General features: G+C 40.7%; 1 protein-coding gene across 2 annotated transcripts; it reads right to left on the bottom strand.

Annotated features, from left to right (window-relative positions):
• Window positions 1-1346: 1346 nt before the first annotated feature.
• ass1 (argininosuccinate synthase 1) lies at window positions 1347-26256 on the bottom strand. Of its 2 annotated transcripts, none has more exons than XM_022769468.1 (15): window positions 26160-26256; window positions 25011-25143; window positions 23995-24063; window positions 23035-23223; window positions 21001-21057; window positions 20818-20892; window positions 19844-19914; window positions 19708-19738; window positions 14417-14507; window positions 10617-10701; window positions 9752-9816; window positions 6767-6898; window positions 4897-5053; window positions 1829-1894; window positions 1347-1724 (listed from the first exon to the last, which is right to left on the bottom strand). In XM_022769468.1, exons 2-15 carry the CDS (start codon window positions 25110-25112, stop codon window positions 1676-1678), a joined length of 1239 nt encoding a protein of 412 aa, XP_022625189.1. In that variant the 5' UTR covers window positions 25113-25143; window positions 26160-26256; the 3' UTR covers window positions 1347-1675. The 2 variants fall into 2 exon arrangements, with proteins under 2 accessions (XP_022625189.1, XP_022625190.1); XM_022769469.1 differs by having other exon boundaries at window positions 25011-25120.
• Window positions 26257-27077: the final 821 nt, after the last annotated feature.

The following is a 27077-nucleotide window of genomic DNA, read 5'->3' as shown; positions in this document are numbered from 1 at the left end:
TTGTAGCAATCATCTTCGGATATGTGGAGCTCAGTTTGCACCACAGAGAGAAAAATGGTCACATATTGGTTTATATTTCCTGTAGCGGAAGGAAAAGACTCTCACAACGTGGTAATTTAAGGCATGGTTCAATATTTTGTGAAATTGCCTTGTTCGCTTTCTTGCAGACATTAGAAGACAATAGTGGTACAACTCTCACATCCTTATGTTAAATATGAAGCTGGAGCAAAGAGTCTATTAGCTTAGCTTAGCATAAAGACTGGAAGAAGAAGGTAAAAACATCCACAGAGCATATTTCCTGTAAAACTACTCCCTTAATTATACTAGATTTTTCAGTAAGCCTGTCCTGTGGGCTCTTGGGACCACAAACAGTTGTTTTACACTTTGGTTTTTGTATGAATTAAACAAATGAGATATAGCATGTTAATTAGTGAGCTTTAGAGGTGCTGGTAGGTGGATTTTGTTACGTTTAGAAAGAGTCAGGCTAGCTGTTTCCCCTTGCTTCCAGTCTGTTTACTAAGCCAAAATAAGCACATTTGTGACCCAGTTCAGTTCACTTCAGTGGTTAAGTTTCTGCATCTTCTGGTCTAATTATCCCGTTACATGTTTGTCCATCCCTGTCAGTGTGGTCTGAGGGATTGTGCTACTGTTCATTCAAAATCCAAGTTTAAAACAAAAACAGATTTTCTTTGTTGATGTTAGCATACATTAAAGCCTTAAGTGCAACCTCATGGTCACATACTTCCTCACACCGACTCTTTATTAAGGAGACTGGGACAATGGAGCACCCTGCTCGTCCACACTAGGTTTATCTATTTTTCAAAAACGATAATAATGAATCACATAATACTCGGTCGTTGTCTTCAAAACACTTCTTCCTCTTTCCTCTGTTCTTAAAGCCCGGGGACCCCATGCCGAGCAGTGAAACATACATATGTGGCCAATTGGTTCTCTTTCCATCTGACTTGTGCCATTTGAGCTCAGAAATGGCCTCATGACTTCCGCTCCAGTGGCTATCAGAGGAGCCACCATGTTCACTTTCGCCTGTACCAAGCTCCTGCACTGCTCCCGCTTCATCTGCATATTGTAAATACGATACAGTGTGCTCGCTGCCCCGAGATCTTCACGGGGCAGTGAATGTACGGGTTAAACAGGCAGGCATTAATAAATAGGCTGTCAGCCGAAGACATGAACTATTAATCACTAACACATTCATACTGACAGGGGCTGATGTGTGCTACCAGTGTCTGCATGGAAACTGATGATAAATGATCATTATTTTCTGTAATGAATGAAGAAAAGAGCCGAGGACTAAAAAGCACAATTCACTCTATTTTATTTCTATAACCAACAATTCCTAAATATGTAAGTTCAAGTATTGATCTACTGATATTAAGAACTAAGTTTTCTGAAAATATTCTTCCACTCTACCTTATGATTACCAGTACACCTGAATTTTTTTTATTGTTATGATGTTACAGTTGATAGATCGTCTTCCTCCACTCTTGACCACAAAAGTAACCCTAACCCTAAGTGTTTACGGCAAGAGTCTGGTGTGCTAATGCTAAGAACTAACAGTAGACAATAAGGCAAAAGGTAGACAATGGAGGCACAAGGCCTAACCTACTACTGCTTAAGACACAGTGGAGAGAGATGGCTCACAGGACTGCAACAGTTACTGCTTGGTGCTGGAGAAACCCTGCAGACGATGGTGTTCCCTTAACCTGTGGGAAAAATAGAGTAAATAATACAATCTTAACTAATGGCCTCACGTCTTGCTGCTGTTTAAAATATTAGGAATTAATATTAAGGTGCAAAGGGCGCTAACCTGACAGCGTTGATCCTGATGAATCCAGAGGCATCACATGGGTCGTAGTCTCCTTGAACATCCATGCTGGAGTGAAACGATTAGTCAAGAAAGAGACAGCGGGTCAACAGAGACCAATGTTCAAATTTCAGTTAGAAGGAAAACATAGCTAAAATACTAAAATACTACAGGATATTCTGGTAACAAAATTACTGAAATGTTTGGAGTAAAAAGTAAAGTGAGAGACATGGAGCCTGATCAGCTACTGAAATAACTGGATCATTGATAATCTGCTCTGTTGAAATAATGTTCCCATCGATTTCCCTCTGAATGCTCTTCTTTAGCATTGTTTGTCCTGAATAACGAAGAATCAATACTGGAGAATGAAAACACGCTCATGTACAAAAGCACACAAAAGACACACATAACCCACTTTAAAACAATCCCATCATATCAATTGTGAGCTAAGTGTCGAGATGATTTTGTAATCTGGTGTTTCTGCCTTCCCCTTTATCCACTTCTTCTAAAAAAGAAGTAAATCTATAACTTGTGCCGTTGCCTGTTCTATGTTGTTTAGGCTGCTTGTTGTAGTCATCTCTTCTTAGTGTGTGCGACTGTCTCACAAAGAGTGTCCGTGTGCTGTGTAATTACAGCAGTTTCTACCTGCAGTGCTTAATACACTCCCTCACTGAGTCCTCTCCTCCCTGTGACACCCCCAACACCCAATGTACAGCTTGCACTCATTCTTCAAAAGCACTTAGCAAAAGAGGAAATTGCCAACAAATGATAGGATAAACACTATAAAAAGAAAGCCCGACAACTAAATCATCAACTCTCAATACAAGGCTCCCTACCCGGCACCTGAACATGATTATGAGTGAGTGGCTTCAAAGAATACAGCACTCTGTCTGTGTGTGTGTGTGTGTGTGTGTGTTTGTGTGTGTGTGTGTGTGTGTGTGTGTGTAAGCATGTGATATTTTGTGTACTCCTTGAAGAAACCCTGTCGTCTAATTGAGAGTGGAGGCAGTGGACAGCGAGAAGGGTGACATTTCTGTCTCAGATGGGTGCGGTGACGGGCTGTATTACCACTGTGTTAATGACGCCGTTTACTGTTGCATGTGGAGAGACAACAGGATGCCAGTGGGGGTTTCATGCTTAGTCTGGTCTGTGGGAGTATGTGTGTGATTGTGGCAGGTTTTCATGTAGTGGTGAATACGTGCGTGTGCGTGTGCGTGTGCGGGTGCGTGCGTGTGTGTGTGTGACTGCTGCTTTCAGGTGTATCACTGTCAGGTACATGTAAATGTCTATGTCACTATAGAGGTAAAGATAATCCACGATAACCCAAATATAAAATAATCAATCTGTTACAAAGCTGAATTTTCATGTACATTCGCCATCATTTCATCACTTTTTCTTTATGCCCTTATTTGATAGTGGACAGTAAACAGCTGCCACGAAATGACGGGAGAGAAATGACTTGGTCAGCACCTTAAACCCCTTGGCCACCACCAGGACGTCCCAATCATCATGTTTATCAGCACTGATCTCCCAATTCATTTCAATGTCGATTCCATTCTTGATGATTCAGTTACATCAGATAAATATCAATGTTGCTGTTAGCTAGTGTTAGCTTTATGACAGGGACAGACCGAATAATTGTGAAAATGCAAACATTGATCTTGGGTTTTTAAGAATCGATATTGTATCATTCAAATAAAAATCGTAATAATTTTTTTTTGCCCCACAAATTTTTCATTCATTAAGTTGAATATGTCTTTGGTTTATTTATGGTTTTACATATTGTTCTTAGTTATATAAAAATACTATGTTCCCAGTTGAAAACTTGATTTCATATTTACAGTTCATTCATAAGAAAAACCCACAAGGGATCCTTGCCAAAAATGTGTATATTTCTTCACAAACAAATATCAGATGACATAATGTTACTGAATCTTTTTTATTGTAAAATATTGACATTGTATGGGCCTGAAAAGTCCTCCTGTCAGGTCAACTCTGAATAAAAGTTACTTTAGTCCATCACAACTGAGTCTTTTCTATGAGCATGAAGCAAAGTTTTGTGTCACTGTGTGTGACTGCATTTTAGAGTGATGGTTTTTGTTTGGGCCGATTGTGATGAGCTCCTTTATGGGGAAACACTGCACCCATCTGTCCGTGGCCCCGAGGACTTTGTAATGTTGCAACACTACACCTCTGTCACACTCGTGTCGTTCGAGCCAAGAAATGTGACTCAGAAAGGTGAAGTGTTGAAATGAGAACATGAGCGTTCATCAGTGAGAGTTTTTAAGCAACTGGCTGTTTCGATGATTGATTAGTCATAATTTATCTTGAGTGACTCAGCAGTTAGTTGTTAAATGTTTCACTGAAAACAGAATAAGCACAACAACTGAGAGAAAGTAACATACTAATATAACATAGGTTAAAAGGGCTGAATGAATGTGCAGTCTGAGTACAGTATCATCTCTATTTATCTCTCTCTCCCAAATCAGACTACGAAACTGAATGGCTGGCTGTGTGAGCCATGTTTCCTTGCCCCTGTCTTTCTGACCTGCTTAAATAGCATGACACCCTGGCACTTTCCTCTCACAAGCCCAGTGAAATCCTCTCTCTCCTCTGGCTGAAAATGCCATTAGCTCCCTGACTCTAGGGTACAACTGGAGTGTGTGTGACTGAAGTGGAGATAGAGAGGCATATGGAGGGGTTTTACTTTGGTCAGTGCTGAGCCTGCCCAGAGGGCATGAGGGGTCAGTCTCCTGAACAAACCCACTGTTACCACGGCTAAGAGGGCACTGGGGTGTAGTGGGAGGGGTTAGGGTCGGGGGCTGCCCTCCAGGAACTGAGCTTGACACTTCTCTGATGTCTTTGTGAGGCAGGGTCGGTTTAATATGTTGATGTGGAGGTCATACAGAGAACTTGGGCAAGCTGACCTAACAACAGGCTGACTGGTGAACATGTGGAATAGCTGCAATGTGCCCAGAGCAGCCAAACACAGCTGTCACGTAAGAACAAGCACAAACTTTGATTCAGTGACACATGGGTGCCCCCCCCCCACACACACACACACACCTTACCTGACCAACTCCTCATTGTAAAGGGACTTGGGTGACTCTCGTCCCAGGATGTAGACATGACCCTTGAAGACAGACAGCTGTACTTTGCCTTCCACATTCTCCTGGGACTTGGCTATGCAATGACGCACAAAATCACACTCTGGACTGTACCAGAAACCTGAGGTAAGCAAGGAAACAGAAACATCTTACATGTTGCAAAAAACAAAGCTGTAAAGGTTAGATCATTAGTTCCTTTTAAAACAAAGACGAGTCAAAACCCAGAATGCTGTAAATGATTTGTTTCCTAATGTTGCCTAAATGGCCAATGAAAAAGTGATAGTCATCATCACTTTCTCACTTTTTTTTTACATTTATTATTATAAATATTATTATAAATGTTATCAATTGGACAATAGCAAAACACAATATGGGACTGAGCAAGTGAGGAAAGAGGCTCCTCCTTTGCACATCCTCCATTAGCAGCAGGGTCTACAAGGGTCTGTGTGATGACCACCATTCCCTCTCATGATGATGTGATGTGACTCTTTCTGTGCTTTGGTCTCATTACTGTTCCAGGTGAAGTTCATCAACCCCTTTCTTTTTTCCCATTTTGCAGACCTGGCCCGTCAGTCTCTGAGACAGATGGGCAAAGGATACGTCTGTATATGTTCAGAGGTCAGGCACGCCCCACTCAGCAGGGGTCCTCCTCTCATCAGCAGCTGACCTCCACCTCATCGTCTGGCCATGTTCAAAGACACAATCCTTCCCTGCTTTTATTACCTCTGATTTGGCAGTCACACACAGGCCCCATTTTAGTTTAGAGTCAATTAGATTTTGTGTTAATCCTCATGTTAGCTCTGTGTGTCACTGTAAGATTTGGGGTTCCACTAATTATTATTTTTGATTAATCAATTCATCATCTGGTCTATTTAATCTATAAAGTAAAGAAAAATACATTTCACATGTTACAAGATCCAAAAATTATGTTTTAAAATTGCTTGTTTTGAATAATCACTGATCCAACAATTCTAGTTTTATTAAACTGGGAGAAAACAAGCAAATTATGTACATTTGATTACTGGAGCAAATGTTCGGTGCCTATACTTGATACATGACATCATTAATCAGTTCTTACAATTTACATTAATGAATTGTCTTTTAATCGACTAAGCAGTTAATTGACAGGAGCGGCTTGTCAAATGCTTGCTGCATCCCTGCTGCACTACCTCCAACTGCAGCAACTGTAATGAAAGATTGTTTGGATAAAAAGTGCAGTATTAATGCAAAGCAGATGCGGGACAGGTGGATTGTTAACGTAAGCCACACCACCTGCCGTCTGTTATGTATCTGCAGAATTATTAATGATTTGAATCTACAATGGGTTTAATCTCTGCCCTGCTTCTGAACTTAGCACCGTTGTGTGTGTGTGTGTGCGTGCGTGCGTGTTTGCTTCCTGTCTCTAGAGGATATAACTGAAGTGGCCTAGTAGTCGGTCTCTAATGGCACTGATCCTATTATGTGGATGAAGGTGCAGGGGACTGGACACCGAGCAGAAGGGAGGATTAAGACACCTGAGCCAAGAAAAGCTCATGCACACACATGCAAACATACTTAACACACAGGAACATACGTATGCACATTCACTTCACTCTTATATAAGGTGCACAGTGATCTTTCCATTACAAACATACAAAGTACCAGTGACCGTCCATGCAATTTTGGAAATACTGTAATTTTAACAGTGCAAAGGAGAATAATGCATAATTTGACCTGTCCTAAAAATAACATTATGTCCTACCTGGCTGAACAATGTCATGACTGGGGCAATAAGCCCAGAAATGAAAGAAAGTGAAATAGCATCAAATCAAGATTGTGTATTTTAGGGACTTACCGTTGTAGACGAGTTCAGAGAACCTGATACTCAGTCCCTGTTTGATCCGCCGCACCTCTTTGTCCATGGTAAACGTCTCGATGTCTAAATGGGCCTGTAACAGGATGGTGCCTCCTGGGGTTTCATAAATCCCTGACAAACACAGAAAAAAATCAACAAAACTAATGAATATTTGCACGAAACACAATCATTTTTTTAATATGAGTTACCAGATCAGTAAGGAGATGTGTGCACCCTTATGAGCCTGTATAATGCTGTCTATCTCAAACATTCAACACAGTGTCTCTCATTATTCTCATGATTTTATATAGTCTGCCTCATTTTTCAGATCCAAATGATGGAAACTTGAATCTAAAAAACTAAATAATAATAAAAATAAGTACTCAGATTTGTACATATAATTACCTCTATACATCTCTTAATTTTACCACAACCAGTGGCACTGTCATCATCTTCATCAGTGGCCATTCATATGGACATAAACCATAAGCCCTGTTTATCTGAACTAACTACAAGCGAACAGCTGAATTAGCCATCAGCTGTCTGACAGACAGGCCTTCACAGAGCTCACAAAACATGGATGAGTTTGTCCTGGGTAAATGACAGGGTAGGAGGCCCCTGCCAGCCTGGAGCCTGGACCAGGGCTCTCCCTACCCTGCAATTTACCCCCTCTGCACATGGAGGGTGGGGTGAGGGAGGAAAAGATGAGGTAGATGACAGGAGAAATGAAGCTGTCACTCAAATGTCAGCTAAAAACAAAAGGAGGGCAGGTGAAATGATAGAGAAGATACAGATGACGACAGAAATAGGAGCTTCATCAATGACATCCATTTTTGCAAGAGCTGAAATTTTGAAAAGAGTGCCACTTCCCCATCCAACACATGGTTCTTCACATCAACTGTCAATTTGAATGATAGTCACACATTTTCGATTCAAGCTAGGCTGCCAAGCTGCCAAACGGATACTCCACTATGGCCAGCATCAGGTTGCCAAATTTTACAATTTGTGTGGTGTTCTCCTGACTCCAAAACCCTTTTCTGAGATTTAACAGATGAGCACAATTTAATCTCTTCCAATCTGGTGAGCAGTGAAGCTCAAATCTGCATGACCCTAAATACTCCAGCACCGGTCCTGATCTGAAAATGGAGAAGCACTTACTATGTGCTGGTGGCCAAAAACAGAGCTTAGCAATGCTGCTAATTGTCCAAAGCCTCAAAAGACTGCCACCTGAGCCAGTATGGCTTGTGGCTCTTTGGTGATCCAGGGCCACAGAGGGCACGTAGGGACATTTCCGCTGGCTCTATCAGATAAATAAGTTAAAACTGCCCTCCAACACAACTTGGCTTAAGTGCTCCAAAAGAGAGCTAGCTTAACAGACAGGAGCAAAACAATGAAACGCTATCTGGGTAAGCTCCAACAGTGGCAGTTTGGTTAAGCTTAAAGAGACAACACCCCCTGTGGTTTTTGAGGTTTTAATCTTTTATACGGGTGCTGCAGGTATGCTAACCATGCTGCAGGCCTGCAGGGGTTCAGGTCAGGAATTAATTCATCCTGAGCTGATGTCATCTAACCCTTTGGGCAAACTGTTAGTCCAGGATAAACAGGCAACACAAGTAAATAAAAGCAGATGAATATCTTAAGAAATGAAAAATGAAAACTGATAGAAAATAATTTTTCCTTGAATAAACATGTAACTATAATAAAAAAAACATGTGTATTAATATTTGAATGCCACAATCCTGGAGTTTGACAGCACCAGGAACTGGACATGAGGCCGCCTGTTCATCATCAAAAAATACAGCCATTTCCGACTGCTTTTGATAGGTGCACCTCAGCAAAGCCCATCACCCGTGCACAGGTCAGAGGTCTGACAGCACTGTGACAGGTGGGAAATGTTAGTCTGACACACAGGCTGTTGAATGTTTTGTAGCACAGTGACAACATTCTTGACAAACCATTTTAATCCCCCCCCCACCTCCCTGACCCCACACAAATAAATATGACCCAACACAAATAAGTATGACATGTCCCCATTCAATCCCTCCCATCATCTATTGTGCTAACACAACTGCCATTCCAGAGGAGACCAACATGTACACTCGATGGTAGTTATTCAACCACTTGGACACCTTGTGCTCCACCTCTTCCTATTGCTTCAGTGGAGGAAAAAGCTTTGATCTTTTGTTCAGCCGAGGGGAGAGAAAAGTGGGCTTCCCATTTTCCAATTTCTACCTGCCAAGTTGCGCCACAGCCACAGTCTGTTGGCCAGTCAATTTGCCAATCATAGCACATCGTGTCTTGGGGGAAGAGGAGTGTGTGTGTGTGTGTGTGTGTGTGTGTGTGTGTGTGTATGTGTGTGTGTGTGTGTGTTTGTGTGAGTGAGTGCCATCGTACAAGGCCAGGACAGCTCACTGGACTTGTAGATTTTCTGTGGTAACACATGTAGAGACCTAACAAAAGAGCTTTTCAAGTTGCCTGTTGATACCAAAGATAAAGACAGAAAAACATCACTGTGCAACTCCATGTGCACATATGTGGTCGACTGTCTATTTGTGTTTATCCAGTGAAGCGTGTGCACCGTTATCTATCACACTGTGTGTTTTCTGTACATGTGTGTGCATGCATAAGTGAATGGAAGTAACTTCAGTGTCTATGATTCCAGGTGAACCAGAGGAAAACATTTACTTTGAACAGAGTGTGTTTGCCATCCAGCCCACTTTTATGAAAGCGGAATAGCAAGTGTGACACTTAAAGCACTCAAGTAAAATAACTGCAAATTGCGTGAAAGCCCTGGAAAGGAAAAGGAAAGGAAAGGTTTTGAATAGATGTAAAATTAAAATATTGAAAATATGTCCATCTCGCTGCATTTGTAGTCTATATCACCGGTTGTATGAGTAAAGCAGTCTGTCTGACTAATTTGGCACAAATAGAAAAAATGTCATAACCAAGATAGACAATAATCAAATCTAATTTTTAATTACTTACCTCTGGACTTCATCCCAATGAAACGGTTCTCTACGATGTCAATCCGGCCCACACCGTGTTTTCCTCTAAGAGACAGACAAGGACAGCCAGACAATTTTCAGCGGACACCACGATAATTTCACCTCGTATTAGTTTAGCCCACATAAGTACATTAAATAGTTTTAATTGACCTGCTAGTCATAAACATTATAATCTATAAATAACCAATAAAAGATTGTAAACTCTTACTAAAGAGAAAAAAAAATACAATAATACACACCAACAGAAGAGAATTTACATCCCTGTTACAATATCTCTTCTCTCATTTCCACAGGACTGTCAGCATCACAGGTAAATTCAGCATTAGAGGTCACTGTAGCATCTTCCACAAACAGCCTGTTTCTCACCTCCTCAAATATAATATTTTGAATGGCAAAGCTGAAAAACTATTGTAGTTTCCCCTGATGATGGAAATTAATTCCATGGCATTAGTTTAGAAGTTACAAAACAAGTCAATGTTGCATGAAATGAAAAAGCAGTATTAACTTAACATAAACTCTGACAGTGTCGATGCAGATGCAGTTAAATGCAGAAAAAAAAAAATTTCACAGGCAACATCATGCTCAGAAGCAATGGAGGAAACTGTTTTTTCTTTGGCATCAGTCGACTCACCTTTATTGCTCTTCATTTATTTGGACAGTTGGAAAGCAGAAAGTGAGACAGAGTGGAGGAGACACAGGAGGGAAAATTCTGGTGGGATTTTATCCCTGGCCAGCTGCGACAGACACACATCCCTTAGAGGTGGGGAACTTAACCACTGTTCAACCTCTGGGGACATTTACACACTATTTTGACAGAAAGGCTTCCTTGCTTGCTAAATTCTTACCCAATCTCATTAAGGTATGAGAAGATATCAAGTGGTGAGTCCTTGGATTTGCCTTCCTTCACGTTGGTCACCTTGACAGGCACTCCTAAAGGGAAAAACAATGTTGATTTCTTTACTTTATCTTTGATTTATATGACTTAAAATTAGCTTCATCTGATACTGTCAAATTGTGTTATAGTGAAATTAAAGCAATGTCACAATCTACAATGCATTTTTATGTTTTAGATTCAAAAACACAAACGTGACAATTAATGTAACATTTTGTATTTAGGTTGATAAGAAAGATGCATTTTGATTGTGAAGAAAATCACTTCCTGAACAGAGTTAAAGTCAATTTATCCAATCATTTATTTGTTTGATGCAAACAATGACAACTAGCTGTCAAATGTTACACTTCCTATGCTGCACAGTTACTCAAATGTAATACAAAAAAAGTAGCATTGCTGCCAGTGTCATGTATTACTAAAGTGAAAATTATCTTTTTGATATATGATATATTTTACTTTACTGGTAACTGATGTAGAGAGACAATACCTTCCAGTAGAAATTTATTGTTGCCACAGAATTATATTTTCCTAATATTACATAAATAGAGCCTGTAAACACTAAGCTGTGTTGCAAAAATCTTTGGATTTTGAGTGCTTCAAAAAAAAAAACAGTGTAAATTTTAATGGTATCATTCACTACTAGTATAATGTGAATTGTGATACTACGCAACAAGTAGTGCAACAGTCTGACATTACCTGCCACACTGGTACTTGCTTTTTGAGAAGGGTAAAGTGAAAAAACAAGTGATTTTCACTGAGATTAGAGAAGCAATCAATGCAGAGCCCCTCAAGAACACTGAGTAAAAAACTTTACCTTTATACAGCCTAGTTAGTCAACAGGGCGACAGCTTTTCAAAAACTAATGGAAGAATTCATTTCAACTGACTAAACTGTCCAAAAAAAAAAAACCAACAGTAAAGAGTTGATAAAATCTGTTGACAAGTGCTCATTATCTCAGTCACTGAAATCAATAGTCGTTCGCTAAAAGTGAAAACCATTACAAAAGGAGGTGGTGAGAAGGGCTAATAAATTCAAAGGCTCTGCTCATTTGAAAGCTGTGAAATCGTGGGCAGGCCTTTACCTAATTCAATTACACACGCAGCTTTGTTACCCATACTCTCTTTAGCTCTGAGATTTTTTTTTCGCCACTGAGTGTTTGTGTGTTCATGCGCATGTGCAGGACACAAAACCACTTGCAGATTCATCATCCATCTTCCTATTACAATGTTTCTAACACACACACACACACACACACACACACACACAGCTTTTCTTGAAAAGACACCCACGTTCACGCCACACACTTCCTGTCCAAAGCCACTTAAACCAAGTGCACATCAATCACTGTCATGGACCTGCTAATTCATGGCCTTCAATGAGCAACAAGGGCCAAAGGTGGAGACGAGGAAACAAACAGAGACATGGTTGAAAAGGAGTGTGCGTGTCCATGTGTGTGTTGATAAGGGAATATAACCATTTGTGGACTTCACAAGGAGGAGAGGAAATGAAAAAAGAACATGCTGATATTCGCTGTCCATCCATCCATCCAGCATTCAGTCCTATACATACTCCAGCATGCTTGCAGTTGTCAGTCAAATAGCTCTGAAGAGAAGAGCAGCACTTCTGATCGCCTTTCAGCCAGCGTTTACAAGGCCCTGATAGGAATGACACGTGAAAGACTTGACAAATTTTTTTAGACAAGGGCTTTGTTGACAGCCCATTCTCATATCGCGGGAATCATGGTGGCTCCCATGAAAAAAGAAAAAGTACCTCCCGGTGCAGGAGAGGGCAGTATGGATGGTGCATTATCAAAACCGCCCCCCCCCCCCTCCCAGATACCTAATAATTAGATTAAAAGTTCAAATAAATTACGTGAGTGTCTGAACGTGGGAGTGAAGGGGCTGGCCTTTCATCCCTGTGCACTCTCTTTTTCCTCGCTCTCTCCATCATGCAGGTTCTATCATTCACTGAGGGCTCTTTTTCTCCCCATGATCCTTTTCTTCAGTTTTTCGCAGCCTAACAGTGCAGACAATGGGAGCGCAGACACAGTTGTAGGAAAAATTACTGCTTTACATTTTTCCTCTCTGTCTCTTTTTCCTCTCCACTTCTTTGGCATGAAAGGAGGGAGGGATGAATTTTTTTTTTTCTTAAAAAGGGAGAGGAATGGGGAATGGAGTGTTTGACGGGGGAAAAGGTTCCTGTCGTTAAATATTCTTTTTTAATCAGTGAGAAAACTTTGGTGAGAAAGGCAGGGATGAAAAGGTGGGAGGGGGAATGAAATGAAACATTCTTGTGCTGATCTTGTGCTCAGAGGGAGGAGTAGGCTCAGGCCTTTGTGTGGACAACTAAAACAGCTTTTGTCATAGGGTGCTCAATAAAGGCGCAGAGAATATGTGTGAAAACGGAGCACAGGCCTGCAAAGAACCCGCGAAACCAGACTAGGCTTTACTACTGCATCACTGTTTTACAAAAGCATATCTCATGTCTAGCTGAACTGACAGCAACCTACTTGTTTTAGTGTTAAACATTTTCTTTGGGAAACTGGTAAAGTGATCTGGACACGACCTCAAAGCTGATACATAGCTAGTTAGCATAGTTAGCTACTAAATGGCATTTCGGTTTGCATTTTAAAAACCACTTTTGGCAGCTTGAGCTTTAATGATGTCAAACATCTCCACCAAATCTACCAACTGTCTAAACTTCCCTCAAATTGCTATAATGGCTCATAAAGCTGTCAAGCCCTTGTGATCAGAGGAGCTAGTATCTCTCAGGCCATTGATGTTTGTGATCTTCAGCCACCACTGGTGACCAGGGATGAAGGGACATTTGTGCCATTTGCCCCAGGCATGGATGTTTCTTGCCATTTTCACTTTGCGCAAACATGTGACACTTTCCACTATTCAGCCTGGCCCCTGTGGCAATATATCTAATGAGCGTTTCTCTGGCCCCTCAGGGCTTGGTGTATTAGCTGGACTTAATGCTTCCGGCCTGTGTGTGTGCCCCCGGGCTAAACACGGCAGCTTTGGACCAAGTAATGCTGTGAGGGGTTAAGGATAAATCTGGGTGGTCAGGAATGGTGATAAAGTGCAGCCGGGTCAACGTTAGAGCTGTAGCCCTGTGGCTATAACCATCAATGTTAAGTAACATGAAGAGGTGTGAACTAGACTGGACACTGACTCTTACAGATAGATGACAGAAGTTCACAACTGATATCACTCAACAAAAATTATGCAACCTAACTGAAACTTCTTTTTCAGTTTGTGTGCATGGTATTTAACAGAATTTACATATCAAACTGGTTTTGATGGGTGAGAGATTTCAGGTCAAACCAGGTCTGGGGGATTATCAGATGAATGCGTAAATTCTCAAGTTACCAATTTCAACAGGCCACTGCAAAATCTGTTTCACAAATATGATAGAATAGACGAATTATACACCAGATGTTTTCATTTTCATTTCAGTTTCAATCTATGTGAAAATGGACTGTTGATTTTTAACTTTGTTAAATTAAATTTTCCTTATATTTTTGACTGAATTTTCATTAAATCAAATTAATCATTATCATTTGTATTGATAATGAATCTAAATGAATTACATCAGTTCTGAACATGCATTAAAAATACTTCACGTTTTTTGGAAAATCATGTGTTTTTCCATCTACATCAGAGATTGGCTTTTAGAAGTTGCGAGGGTAAAAAACAAATGCAGGTGAGAGAGGAATCAACAGGTGACACGTGTTGCATGCACACAAACCGTTTTTGAACTCTATCTCCAGTAGGTCAGGGGTGCTAGGAGAATCTTCTGGGTTCTTGGTCATCAGGTACAGGTCATCCGGGGCATGGCTCTGAAAGAAAAACACACACTCACTTTCTCTATTTCACACACTTTATTACCCTTGATGAATAACCGGGACCTTCTGAGACCTCATCAAAGAGCAGTGCCACAAATGGGGAGACTATTGTGTGAGGTGATAACGGACAACTCGAGTTGTGGCGGAGAGAAGAAAAGAGAGGATGATGCGTGAAAAAGGAGAAACCTGAAAATGCCATCAGGAGTTGAGTGAAGACAAAAAAAAAAAAATCAATGTACCATTTTTCTCCTCTATTTGGTTTCATTTTCCCTGCAAGGCCCTTCACCACAGGGGAAGGCGGGGAAAAGCGGGATGCAGCGAGAAGGAGAGTGGGAAAGGGCAAAAGAAAGAAATGACTCACATCCCCAAGAATAGTGAACACTTGACAAGTCAAAACACACCTGATACTATGACAAAACCTATTTGAGCAATATTAAGTCCTCAGTAATATTCTGCCTGTCTGTAAAAATCTCTGATCTGCCAATTCTATCAACCGTCTGGAGTTCTTCTCTACCTGTCCTCACCTACTCTGATCTTCTAGTTTTACAGCTTTGACTTTTTGAGTGACTTCTGCTCTATTTTATTTTCAAATGAAGAATTTAGCTAAATGGACATCAAACAACAAAGCCTCAAAGTCCACACCTGAAATCCACTAAAGTTGTCCTGGGTAACAGACATTTGTCATTTTTCCAGTTGGCGGGAGCCGGGAACGATTTCAGTAAGTCGTGGTTGGGACCTAAAAGAGCATGGCCATCTGACGTGTCCGCCCAGCGATGTGCCCCTCCAACAATTACATAGCATTAGGACAAGACGATGGCCAATGTCTCCTGAGCTGAGGCAAATTGCAGGGGGACTATGCAAAATAACTACTGGGTGCATTTAAATGGAAAGCTTTACCAGACACTAAATCATCATACAATAACTAATCGGCATCCGCTTGTCGCCTGTCAGAGAGGAGAAAACGAGCAGCGCAATCACTTTCCTTCCTTTTAACTAAACACCGAAATTGACTGAGAAGGCGCCTGGCTCCCTCTCCTTTATTTTCTGCCTCAGAGCCCTGAAAGATGCCAAATGAGAGTGAACAGGAGAGGGGTGAAATGACTACCCTAAAAAGCCTTTTGATGCATACTCTTTGAGGGGGGAAAGATGGACTGAATTTTAAATACTGGAGAATGAGAAAGACTATGTTTCCTGTGGTGTTATATGCTTGTTGTAAACAAATGGTTGTCTTTTTCAACCTTCAAATAACACACACTATAGCACATTAGCTGTATGTAGCAGTATTTGTAGGTAACGGGTTTCTAACTTACAGCAAAACTTTACACAGTGTTTATACGTTACCTTTATAGTTTTTGGCATGCTATGCATTAATTAAACAAGTATCCCCAGATTTAGTCTTTTTTGCTAAAACAGATTTAAGTATGCATTTTTTTCTAACTTGAGGGACATAAATATTTTGATTTTTGATGCAATATGGCTTAGAGGAAGGCCTCACATTCGAACAACTTCCACCTGATTAATTAAAAACACATTTTTAAAATGTATACAAATTCATGCCTCTGACTGAGTAATGCTCAAAAACTCATGCATGCTCCAAAGATGAGAGCTCAAACTTACAGGCTGTTGGATACAAAGAAAAAAGGAAAAAGTAAGGGAATAGGCCTGTTTCCAGTGAGCAAGAGATCAATGCATTTCAATTCAAACCCCCTGCAGGTGGACCTGTCCCAAAGCCATGGCCCTGAAAGAGAGGAAAAGGTAGAGATAGAGAAGGCGAGGGGGGGGGCAGGGGAGTATTGGTGGGAAATGGGGCGTGAAGCGCACCATCATGTAGCACAGAGCAGCTCCTTTGGCAGTCTTTGCTTCTTCCATATTGTTGTGCTAAACATGGCCCATACAGCAAAGACGAAGGCTGACGCATGAACTTAAAGCAAGTAAATTTCTATCTTTCCACATATTAGTTGCCTCATTGGTTTTCAATCGAAGCCAACAGGGCTAAAAGAGGCAGAGGTGGCAGGAGGGAGAGGGGGAGGAAGGGACGGGAGAGTTGAGAGGGAGGTAGAAGAGAAAAGGATAGTAAAAACATCTTTGGCGCAATGGGTTGGAAATGACGCTTAAATCACCACGTTTCAAGTCTGTCCTTCTCTTTAAAATGCAAACATGGTAAATTGAGACAAGAATAAAACAATATCCACGTGATGTGCTGGAGAGATATTTATATTCTTAACACCGAGGACGTTTTGGTTAATGTTAAAGCCTCAAGTAAATTGAATGAGGACAAGAGGCATTTCCTACACGGAGGCAAAGCTAGAGCAATACCAAGATGGACACAGGGAGCATCCGTTAAGTATTACAGGTCAGACCAATCAGACCTTAGGGCAGCAAAGGCACATGACAAACGCTGACCTCTTTGCTTCAAAGCACACATTCTCATGCATACAAACACCTACAAGACCACTTCCTTCCCCTACAGGCAGTCTGCCTATCCATCTTTCCAGCCAGCCATGCGACCAGCAGAAAACAAGTTTTCATTTCCTCTAGGTGAGCAGGGGCTTGGCATTACGTGGTCAACACAAGCAGTGGCCCATCAGCTCCCTGATCAAAGAACAGAGTGGGCCAGGGGAAGCTAACTGACATAGGCTATAATTAAGACTGAGGTGATGTTTTAATGACACAGGACGAGTGTCAGGCTGCCTCAGGGTGGGTCCTGACTGCTCATGTGTGGAGGGATGAAGAGAGAGGAGACAGTGAGGGAACTGGAGGGTGCAAGGACATCTAACAATTGGCATATTGCTAACCCAATTTGAAAAAAACATTTTCTGGAAATTCAATTGAGCAACATTTATAAATAGAATAATTAGATGGAAATGACAAAAATCAAGAAAATCAAATCAAAATCCTGTAAATTCAATATTGCCCTGCTTGAAAAACAAGCAGAGAAGAAATCTCTAATATCTCTGAATGAAGGGTATAGACACATCTGTCAGTTGGCGCTATATATCTTCATATCGTCCAACAAAACCAGAATTTATTGTGGGATTTGATTAGTTTACCTTTACGACAACCTTTAACTCGATGCAGTCATCAGGTGCATGCCAATACTATTATATGTGATGGAACAGACATGATAACAGCTTGCTGCAGTTGCTCTGGGTGAATGTCTTCACATAGGCCACAAATGGAGGTGAGTAAATAAAAAAAAGTCACCAGGCCATTGTGCTACAGGCAACATGGTTTGGGGTTATCAGGAAGGATACAGTGTTAATCATAGAGTAACCTGAACTCTGCTGACTCTTATCTATAGGAGAACATATGAGCGACCATTTGGACATTTCCTAATTTGACTGTGTTGAGCAGAGAGGGGCCATTGTACCACAGGTGGGTGAGTAGGGGAGTTTGAATAGTCGAGGTCTGCCCTCAGCCTTTAGGGCTGTAACTGGAGGAGAGAAAGAGGCTGATACAGAGAGGAGATACTTAGAACAAGATGACCTCCTTCAGATGACCTTCTGTGTGGATCAGAATCTGACATGCTGGTTTGAGGATTTGGGTGAGAAATTCACTTTGTTGTTGCTTTGCTGGTTATTTTTAATTTCCAGTTTGAAGTTGCAATTAGTTTAATCTAAAAATTATACTTGGATATTATGATGTTGTTATTGGGATGTTTACCCTGACCCTAATTAATACTTGGAAAAAAAGTCCAATTGCCAGAAGGGCCAGAGGTTGTGGCTACTGAAAATTACTCAATTATTGCGTCTCATTCAAAGTTCAAAATATCATTTTGTGCCTGGGGTAATGTATTCAAATCCTTTAACCACTCTGGACCCCTGCAACCATAAATATTTCATTGTATTTAATGCCATTAATCGATTCAATATTGGAGTAAATGGTCCAACACAAAACCCCTGAATGGAATCAGTTACACAATACAGTCATCATACATTGCTACGCTATTGAGCCCGTTCGTCTCATTCTTTTCAAAACATTTCTCCACAGGCCGGCCACTAAAGAGGCAGCGGAGGGGTGGGAAAGGGACAGAGAAAGAGAGTGAGAGAGATAGAGGTCTGTGAGTTACAGTGGCCCTGCCCCTGAATCTCCACTCCAGCAGCGCGGGACCCCTCGCCTCCCTGTGATACCACGTCCATTGGGGACTCATCTGTCTGGCGCACTGTCTTTGTACTTTACTGTTACTGGTGACATTTTGGTGTCACGGTGTCACGATGAAATGGCTCCCCTCCCACGTCGCAGCCCGCGGCGGCGCAACCATTGGAACAATAAGGTCCCGAGGAGTTGGGGCTGGAACCCAGGAGGCCCCAGCTGGGCGCAACGCCCTAACCCTTCCCCCTCCCCGGCTCCCATGAAATTGGGAATTAGTCGAAGCGTTGCTGACGACAAGTCAGTGTCTGTGTGTCCCAGGCTATTCCCAGGGCCCGGCAAAGACCCGGGGTAAGGAGAGACAGAGACACAGATACAGCGACCAAGGGATGGGAGCTTTCGGGGTCATGGGGGGCAACCTGTATGTACTGCTTTGACCTCTGACCTTAGCAGAGATTAAACTGTGTCTCACCCATGGCACTGTGGGAGAGTGAGTCATCTCTGGTGGGGCTGGCATGGGTCAGCAGAAGGGACAGTAGGCTTACTGCCATGTTATTTTTACAGTCACTCAAAGTGGATGATGCATTTTAGCTGTATATGTAATATGTTGTCTGTCTGTTGTTGTGGAAATGACAGCACAGGATATCATTTACTGTACTTAAAAGTAAAGTGCACCAATTTTTAAAAATCTATTTCTGAGTAGGTCAACAATTTTTTCTCTGATTGTTCTATTCAGTTTAGTCATCTCAACATGACATCGACCATCCAGATGTTTGTGTCCAATCGAAAGACATTTTATCTAAAACTCTTAAGGTGTAAATTTCTTTTCACCTGTAGAAATGTTAGCATTTCAATTTCAGTTTTTAAAGGTTCTTGAATAATGATGCCAGTGATTAAGATTATAAATAAACATACATTGACTGAAATCATTATCGTCAATGAACATACGACTAAGTGAAAGAAGTTATATATTATTCAAGAGAGGTGACTTTCTTTGTATTTAACCTGTGCTTATTTATAACAGTGTTCATTTTATGTACTGTACAAACACAAAAGCAGGGCTCTCATCTTCAAAGATAAGTATGCCACCAGGAACTAGTCTTACCTTGGGATCCTCAAGGATGCCAGACTCGTAGCTGTTTAGAAACATAGTTTAGAGAATTACCATCCTTTTGAATTATGATTGAGAAAAATAGGATATTGAAACACTAAAGACGGTGTGTCGAACCAGTCCTACGCACCTTATATGCATGAGGTTGGCATCCATGCTCCAGGGTGCCCGAGGAGTGACAGGAACAGGGATGCCATGTTTCTACAGTTTGACAGAGAGAGCAGCTGTTATGTGGCATACTGTTTGCCTGTAACCTCACTGCACCTGAAGGTTGCAAGAAAAGCTTTAAATCAGAGCTAAACTTGTCTGTTGACAAAGTCCTGAATACAGGGGAACCAAGCAAACTATTTCAAGCAGCTGGTTTACGACATGCTGTGTAACCAAAATACATCTGCCTCTTGAAACTACTTTCCTTTGTAAGATTTCACATTGAAAAGAGATACAACAATCAAAAAGAAATACATTTTTGGTTTGTTCAAAGGAAAGGTCAGCAATTCAGTGTTTCAGGATTGCATGATTTCACAAGTTCTCCACACGGAGAAAGGTGTTCACTGAAACATCATGATCACCCTCTGGTGGGCAAAACCAGTCTAGACCACCACCTGACTACTACTGGCAACTAAATGGTGAAGTGATTTCATTTATTTGTTCAAATACTGTTGAGCATTTGTTAACACATTTGGTTAACTCTTTATCGAGCCCTGGGCAGATATTAGATGCAGCATGGGAGATACATAAAGATTCAAACAGTTTCACACAGAGCAATGACAAGTGGGAGAGCTAAATCAGAAATCAAATTAAAGTCACTATACGTATAGACACAAAGTACAGGAGGACAGTATAGGAGAGTATTCAGCAAGTGGGAAGAAAATCTATAAAAAAAAACTGAAATAAGGAAGCTATATACACAATACAATACCCTTGGCAGATATTTCTAAATGTTTCTTTTATAATGTAATGTATGTATCTTTCTTTGAATATTTTACAGATCTAACAATGAATCAGTACTTCCATGTTTGATAGACGTATAATTAATAAAAGTGATCTAGGCACCAACAAACTAAATTTTATATGAATGCTGTGGCTCATTACTGATGGAGTTACCTGTGCATATTCCATCAGGTCTATTCTTCCCCGGAAGCGGTTGTAGAACTCAGGGATCCTCCACGGTGCAATGATCTGAACCGCACAAACAGAGAGTGACTGAGTGTGTCATCCTTGCTGCAGCAGCATCAACAGATGATCAACACAGGCAGTAACCTCACTACTGTCCAACAGTGAACTCACCTTAACCTCGGGGTAGAGGGCGTAGCATGTGAGCTCAAAACGTATCTGGTCATTGCCCTGAAAAACAGTGAAGGTCATATAGTTGAGGTCTATGCACCAAGCGTGAGGTACGTCAGTGTTGGTGGTTTAAAATCAACAGTTTAAGTGTGCACAGTGGTAGCTGAGTGGAGGTATTGCCCATGTCTGAATGACGTGACAGATGTCAGGATCACATCCTCTCTGTGCTTTTTAAAAAATATATATTTCCTTGTACAGTGTTCTGTCTCTTTCTTCATTATTGGTGTCAAAATACTGAAATCAAATCAAACGCTTGGATGGTTCAGGCACAGCCGAAGTTGGTTACAAACTATTACTGGAAGTCAGTTTTGTAACTTCATGATGTGGTGTTTGTCTCCATCTACAGGCAAAATATGAACACTGCATTTCAACTGACGGCCAGACAGTCCTGGTTCCATAAATTGAAACTAGGAAAAAAATTGTAAAAAAATAAAATAAAATAAAAAGGACTGATAAACTGTATATTAAAAAAACTAAATATTAATACAGTGGAAACTTCTTATAGTGATCATTATTACAGTGATCAACTGCTCATGTGGATCAAAAGGCTTGGGACAATACAAATGCTGTCTAAATAATCCACTTATTATAATAAAGTACTCATTCATTTTGGGTTTATTCATATACATGACAACTTATGGAAAAAGATGGAGCAATGACTGCCTACTCTCCCAACATAAGCTCACTATGTCAGAGTGTGTGTCCGTATGTGTGCTTGCTGTGCACACTCACATACCATGTGATATCTTGACTGCTGTGGCTCAGTGTGTTCTTTTGACCTCCTACTCTGCTTGCATTTTGGGACATTTACAGTGCGTAATTATGGTCTCATCGCTCTCACAACAGCATGTCTATTAATAGACCTGCTGATAATGTAATGATTTCACCCTCTTAAATTTTAGTTTAGTTTATTTATTTTATCTTTAAATCAGTAGAATAGTGAAGCTGTCTGTTTCATTACTTTATATTCATGTAATAAACATACAAATGTCAATTAGATGGTAATCTGCATGTGAAATGAAGAAAAAGAAAGAACTGAGCAATTTAACTCAGACAGAAGTGATCACTAAGTGATTTCCACTGTATATGATTTCTTCTGAATTCAATCACACTGGATTTTATTATTTTCAGTTCAAATGTAAATATAATTTTACTCTGAGAAACTTCATAGCACACTGACTTAATATTTCACTTTATATTTTTGCAGTTCTACGAAAACACGTCAGAATAGATTATGTTCCATGTTTAATTCTAAGGCATATGTTAAAATAGAGAATGTAGTGCTGTTTAGCAGCTCATTGGGCTGTAAAGTGTGACAAATTGTTCTTGTAGCACATGGAAACAGCACAGAACATCTGGCAGGGAAAATCATGGATTCCAGGCTAACTTTTCACTCTTTGGTGGCACATGCCACATATTTGCATTTTCCTTTGAACTGCAGTGACTTATTTCCTATAGCTGATGATTTGTGCTGTGTGAAGTAAAGTGCCAGCCACAGAACGAAGACGTCTGCTTCAGATTCTCATGGAACCATTTTCTGTTTTTAGATGACCAAATAGAGTTGTGAATGAGGGAGGAGGGAAATGGCTCCAGAAAGAGTAGACTTCTGAATTACTGTTGCAGTTTGGTTAAAAAGAGTTAATGTTCAACCCTGAAAAAATATGGCCTAAATCCTTGTGTTCAGACTATGGACAGTGGTCTTGTTTACTTATTTAGAAAAACAGCACAGCTATTCCAGTGTAGTAAACTGTACAAAGTGGTTGTGTGATATACCCCCATCTCTCTCTTTTCTGTTCCAGCTCTACAATAAAGCCAAAAAAAATTGATAGAGAGACAGAGAATACATTTCTCTGTCTTTCTCTGCCATGTTATTATGGCTTATTTCAGTACTGGCCTCTGGGATTTGGTTATGTTAGCAGATTTGTGCCTATTCTCCTCCGTCAGGGTGTAGTCTTATTGTCCTGTGTCCGGGTTTACCTTTCCTGTGGCACCATGGGAGACAAACTGGGCACCCTCCCTGCGTGCAATTTCAACCTGACGGCGGCCGATGCAGGGGCGTGCTACCGCAGTGCCCATCAGGTACCGGTCCTCATACACAGCATTGGCCTGAACTGCGGGCCAGATGAAATCCTCCACAAACTCTGCACGCAGGTCCTCAATGAAAACCTACACAGGAACAGAAATCAGGACACAGAACAGAGCTTTGTGCTAAGTCTTTGATTTATTGCATCAGTGTGATATTTTCATGTGAGAAATATTTTATGAATTATTTACAATATCTTTCCCCTCTAAGAAAAGAAAAAACTGATGATTGTTTGACACAAAACAGGTTTGTCTCATAAGCATGTGATATGAGTGCAGGAAACCTTTCACACTCAAGAGTGAGAATAAAGCAGCTATTAAATTACCTTGATTACAGGAGTCCTATGACATTACTTGACGAGACATGGTCTTGTTCAGTTCAGAGTTTCATTACCATTGCGTGACAAGGCCATAGAGAACATTTTAGAGACACTTTGTCAAACAGTGATGACCTATGGTGCGGGAAATCAACCCCAGAAACAAATAATAGGCAAATATGAAAAAAGGATCAAATGAATTTAGTACCATACTACAAAAAGATTCATATTTAGTTTTTTCCCACCAGCACATGAATGCTAAATATAAAAGTACATGTGTGACATACCTGTATGGGGATAAGGATTCTTGTCATCTCTCCCCAAAATTTTTCATATGAAAAATGTATTTATGCAAGCATAATTTACTTGTAGAAATGTTTAAAAAACTTGAGGTATTTTTTAGAAAAATGCTGGGTAGGAATGTTAAAAATGACTGATCCTTAAATCATATTCTAGCTGCTTAAGTCGGCTATTATTCTAATGTCTCTCATATTCATCAATAGCAAAATATTTTATGATATTTCATTCTGTCTCTCACCTTCTTTGCACCAAGGCTTTCTGCCTTTTTCCGGGCAGCTTCAAAATCTTCATCTTGCCCAATGTTGGCCTAGAAAGACACACATTTATTTGTAAATCAAAGTGATGCAATTGTACAAATTTTCATTCATAACTACCATACAAACTACATTAACACTATGAAAAACCAAGAGCTGTGCAGTTACTTCATAGCTCCTGTGGAACAGAATATAACCCCTACACATATAGACATGTACGCACATGCAAGTGATGTGGTAATTCTGACAATCCTCCATATTGTAATTCAGATCACGTCCGTTGAGGAGATATAACAGCCTCCTCACAGCTGAAACCAGCCATGAATTCCACTTGAAGGCGTGAAGAGCTGTCTGAGCTGAACACATATTATGGGACTATTTACACAAAAAACACATGATACTGATCAGGTAATTACAGCTGACAAAACCTGCAGCTCAGACACTTTAGTATGCCTTTAACATTTCAGTACTTGAGTACTATCTGTTTAATTTTAATGTTTGATCATACATTCACAGTAGCTTGTGGAAAGATATATATATAGTACAGTACAGTACAGTATATATGGCACAGGACTATTGCCTGCTATTCCTCTTCTTCTGTTCCCCTGTAGAGTCTAAGCCAAAAAAATGTAAAGGGTGGCACCTAACATGCCACTGCAGTGAACTATAGACAATCACCCACCCCGACACAAAACCAATGAATGAGAAGTTAGACAACAAGAAAATCTGCCTGCTGTGCAGTTCTGAGCTGCCCCAGGGCAAAAAGTAAATCCAGCTAGATTTGCGCTGGCATTATGAAGCTAAATCCTGTGGTTGGAAGTTAACTGGTCATGTAGCTCTGATAGGTTTTTTAGGGCCAACTCTCACATGCATGTACGACAAATTGCATCAGCTGTCTGAAAACAGTTAATTGTAAAACCTCAGCTATACATGACAGGCAAAAGCAGCTGTTGCAGAAAAAGACACCTGTTACACACACACAATGCTCCCTAAACATTACCAAGTATGTGATGACATCGTAGCCCTCTTCCTTCAGCCAAACCAGAATACACGATGTGTCCAGTCCACCGCTGTAGGCCAGAACCACTGTACCTTTAGACATGATGAGGGCTGTTCAGTAAAACAGGGAGAAACTGTAAAGTGAAGAGACAGCAGGGAGTCAGCTAAATTGGTTAATAGTAACCAAGCTGGGAAGGAATAGTGAATGTATAACACAAGTGTACTTGGGAGTTAAAACAACTTCCTATGATATAAAATCTACAGTAACACGTGGCAAATGTGATCATGCAATTTATCAAGAAACATTTGCTGCCGATCCAATTTCTTACATATAAGTATTTGCTGCTTATACTTTAATAATGACCGCTGAACAAACAAAATATGCGATTTGTTGATGTCGCATGAGATGTGAACGTGTTATGGCAAATTTTTACTATTTTCTTACATTTTAGAGACTAAATGATAGGACGACTGGATGGCACTCTAAACAGGGAAGGATATATTCATCCTCTCAGGAGGATGTATCAGTGATAATTGTGCTTTACAACATTGTGCCATCCATTCTTGCAACCAGTGTTATAAAGTTTTATAGCTTTAAAATTAAGTTTCTCAGTCTGTCCTCCTTTGTTATGCCTTACTTTGTTTTGTTACTGGTAGTCATTTTTAACAACCTTTTCCCAAATTAACAAAATCACACTTGCCACTATCATTTGGTTTTCAAACCATACTAAAATGAGCTACACTTAGCAAATCCACTATTTCTGGTATATTGTTCCACTTAACAGAATAGGCTACACCTTGTATTTCAGGTAGAAAGCAAGGTTAGTCATCACCATAGTTTGAGAGGGCTAATGACATTTTCACGAGGTTTCCTCAAATTCGGACTCACCAGAACTCAGGTGAGTGAGGAGCTGGGAGACGTTATGGGAAAGTTTGTCTTTCCACATAAACAAAACGGTTTACTTCACGGTCGCTGACCATCACTGCATCAGTTTGTGACTCTCACTTATCAGTTTGTCTAGCTAGCTGCTTTGACTTAATTAGCTGAACACATGCAATGCCACCACAACAAAACACATACACAATACTGTCTTTTTACTACAAAAACGGTACATTTCTCAACTACACGACGGAAACAGGCTGAACTTACCAATGAGTGTTTTTTCTTTTAACCTGGGAGATGAATATATATTATTCAGAGACGTTGCTGTTGCCGTCGGTGAGGAGCGGAGCAGAGTTGCAGCAGCTTGCCCAGCTCACATGCAATTTGACTCGCGGCTGCGGCGGTCTGACTGGTCCAGCTCATGTTGCGTCATCCACAGCACTCACGTGCCGCTGTTGCAGAGCCAAGTCATTCAAATACCGCCATGTATAATGTACATGCACTTCACCCACAGACAGTCATAATAGAAAAAGGTTTAATGATGATGATGATTAAAAGTAATATTGTGGAAATCTGTCTTTTGTGAGTCCCCCAACTAAATGGAGGTGCACAGTGGCGCAGAAAAAAATCTGGACACACTACTTGCAGCCTTTGTGGGCCCCCTTTTAAAGGGGGCCTATTATGCTTTTCTGAGCTTTTCCTTACTTATAGTGTGTTATTAGGTTTTTGTGCATGTAAATGGTCTTCAGAGTCACAAAGATCAAAGTTTATATCAAAGGGAGTAACTCTGTCAGGGTAAAAATCCAATTTTCCCACTTGAATGAAACGCCTCATTGGGGGTCAAGACTTTACTTCTTGGTCCTATTGACATCAGTACTTCTCTTGGTGCTGTCCACTTGCAAGCTTGGCACGCCCCCACACAAGGCACAGCACATAACTTCTTATGGTGAAGAGTTTTCATTATTTTTGTAGCCATGCCAAAAAGACATTTCCTGCAGAACTCTACTTCTTTTTCCACGGTTCTCCACTGCTCCAAACATTACAGTGTAAGCCCACACTTCAAGGAGGACTGCTTCAGAAACCACTCACAGTTAGATGTTTCATTTTCACAATGGTTATTTCTGTAATTCCCACTTGATGTGGCTGAACAGGGGACTAAGCATCACAGCCTGTCGCTCTACATTG

The sequence above is a fragment of the Seriola dumerili genome, unplaced genomic scaffold (assembly GCF_002260705.1).
Source record: "Seriola dumerili isolate Sdu_G_001 unplaced genomic scaffold, Sdu_1.0 BDQW01003009.1, whole genome shotgun sequence".
NCBI lineage: Eukaryota > Metazoa > Chordata > Actinopteri > Carangiformes > Carangidae > Seriola > Seriola dumerili.
Note: the sequence above shows the minus strand (reverse complement) of the source record. Positions and strands in the feature narration are given on the sequence as shown.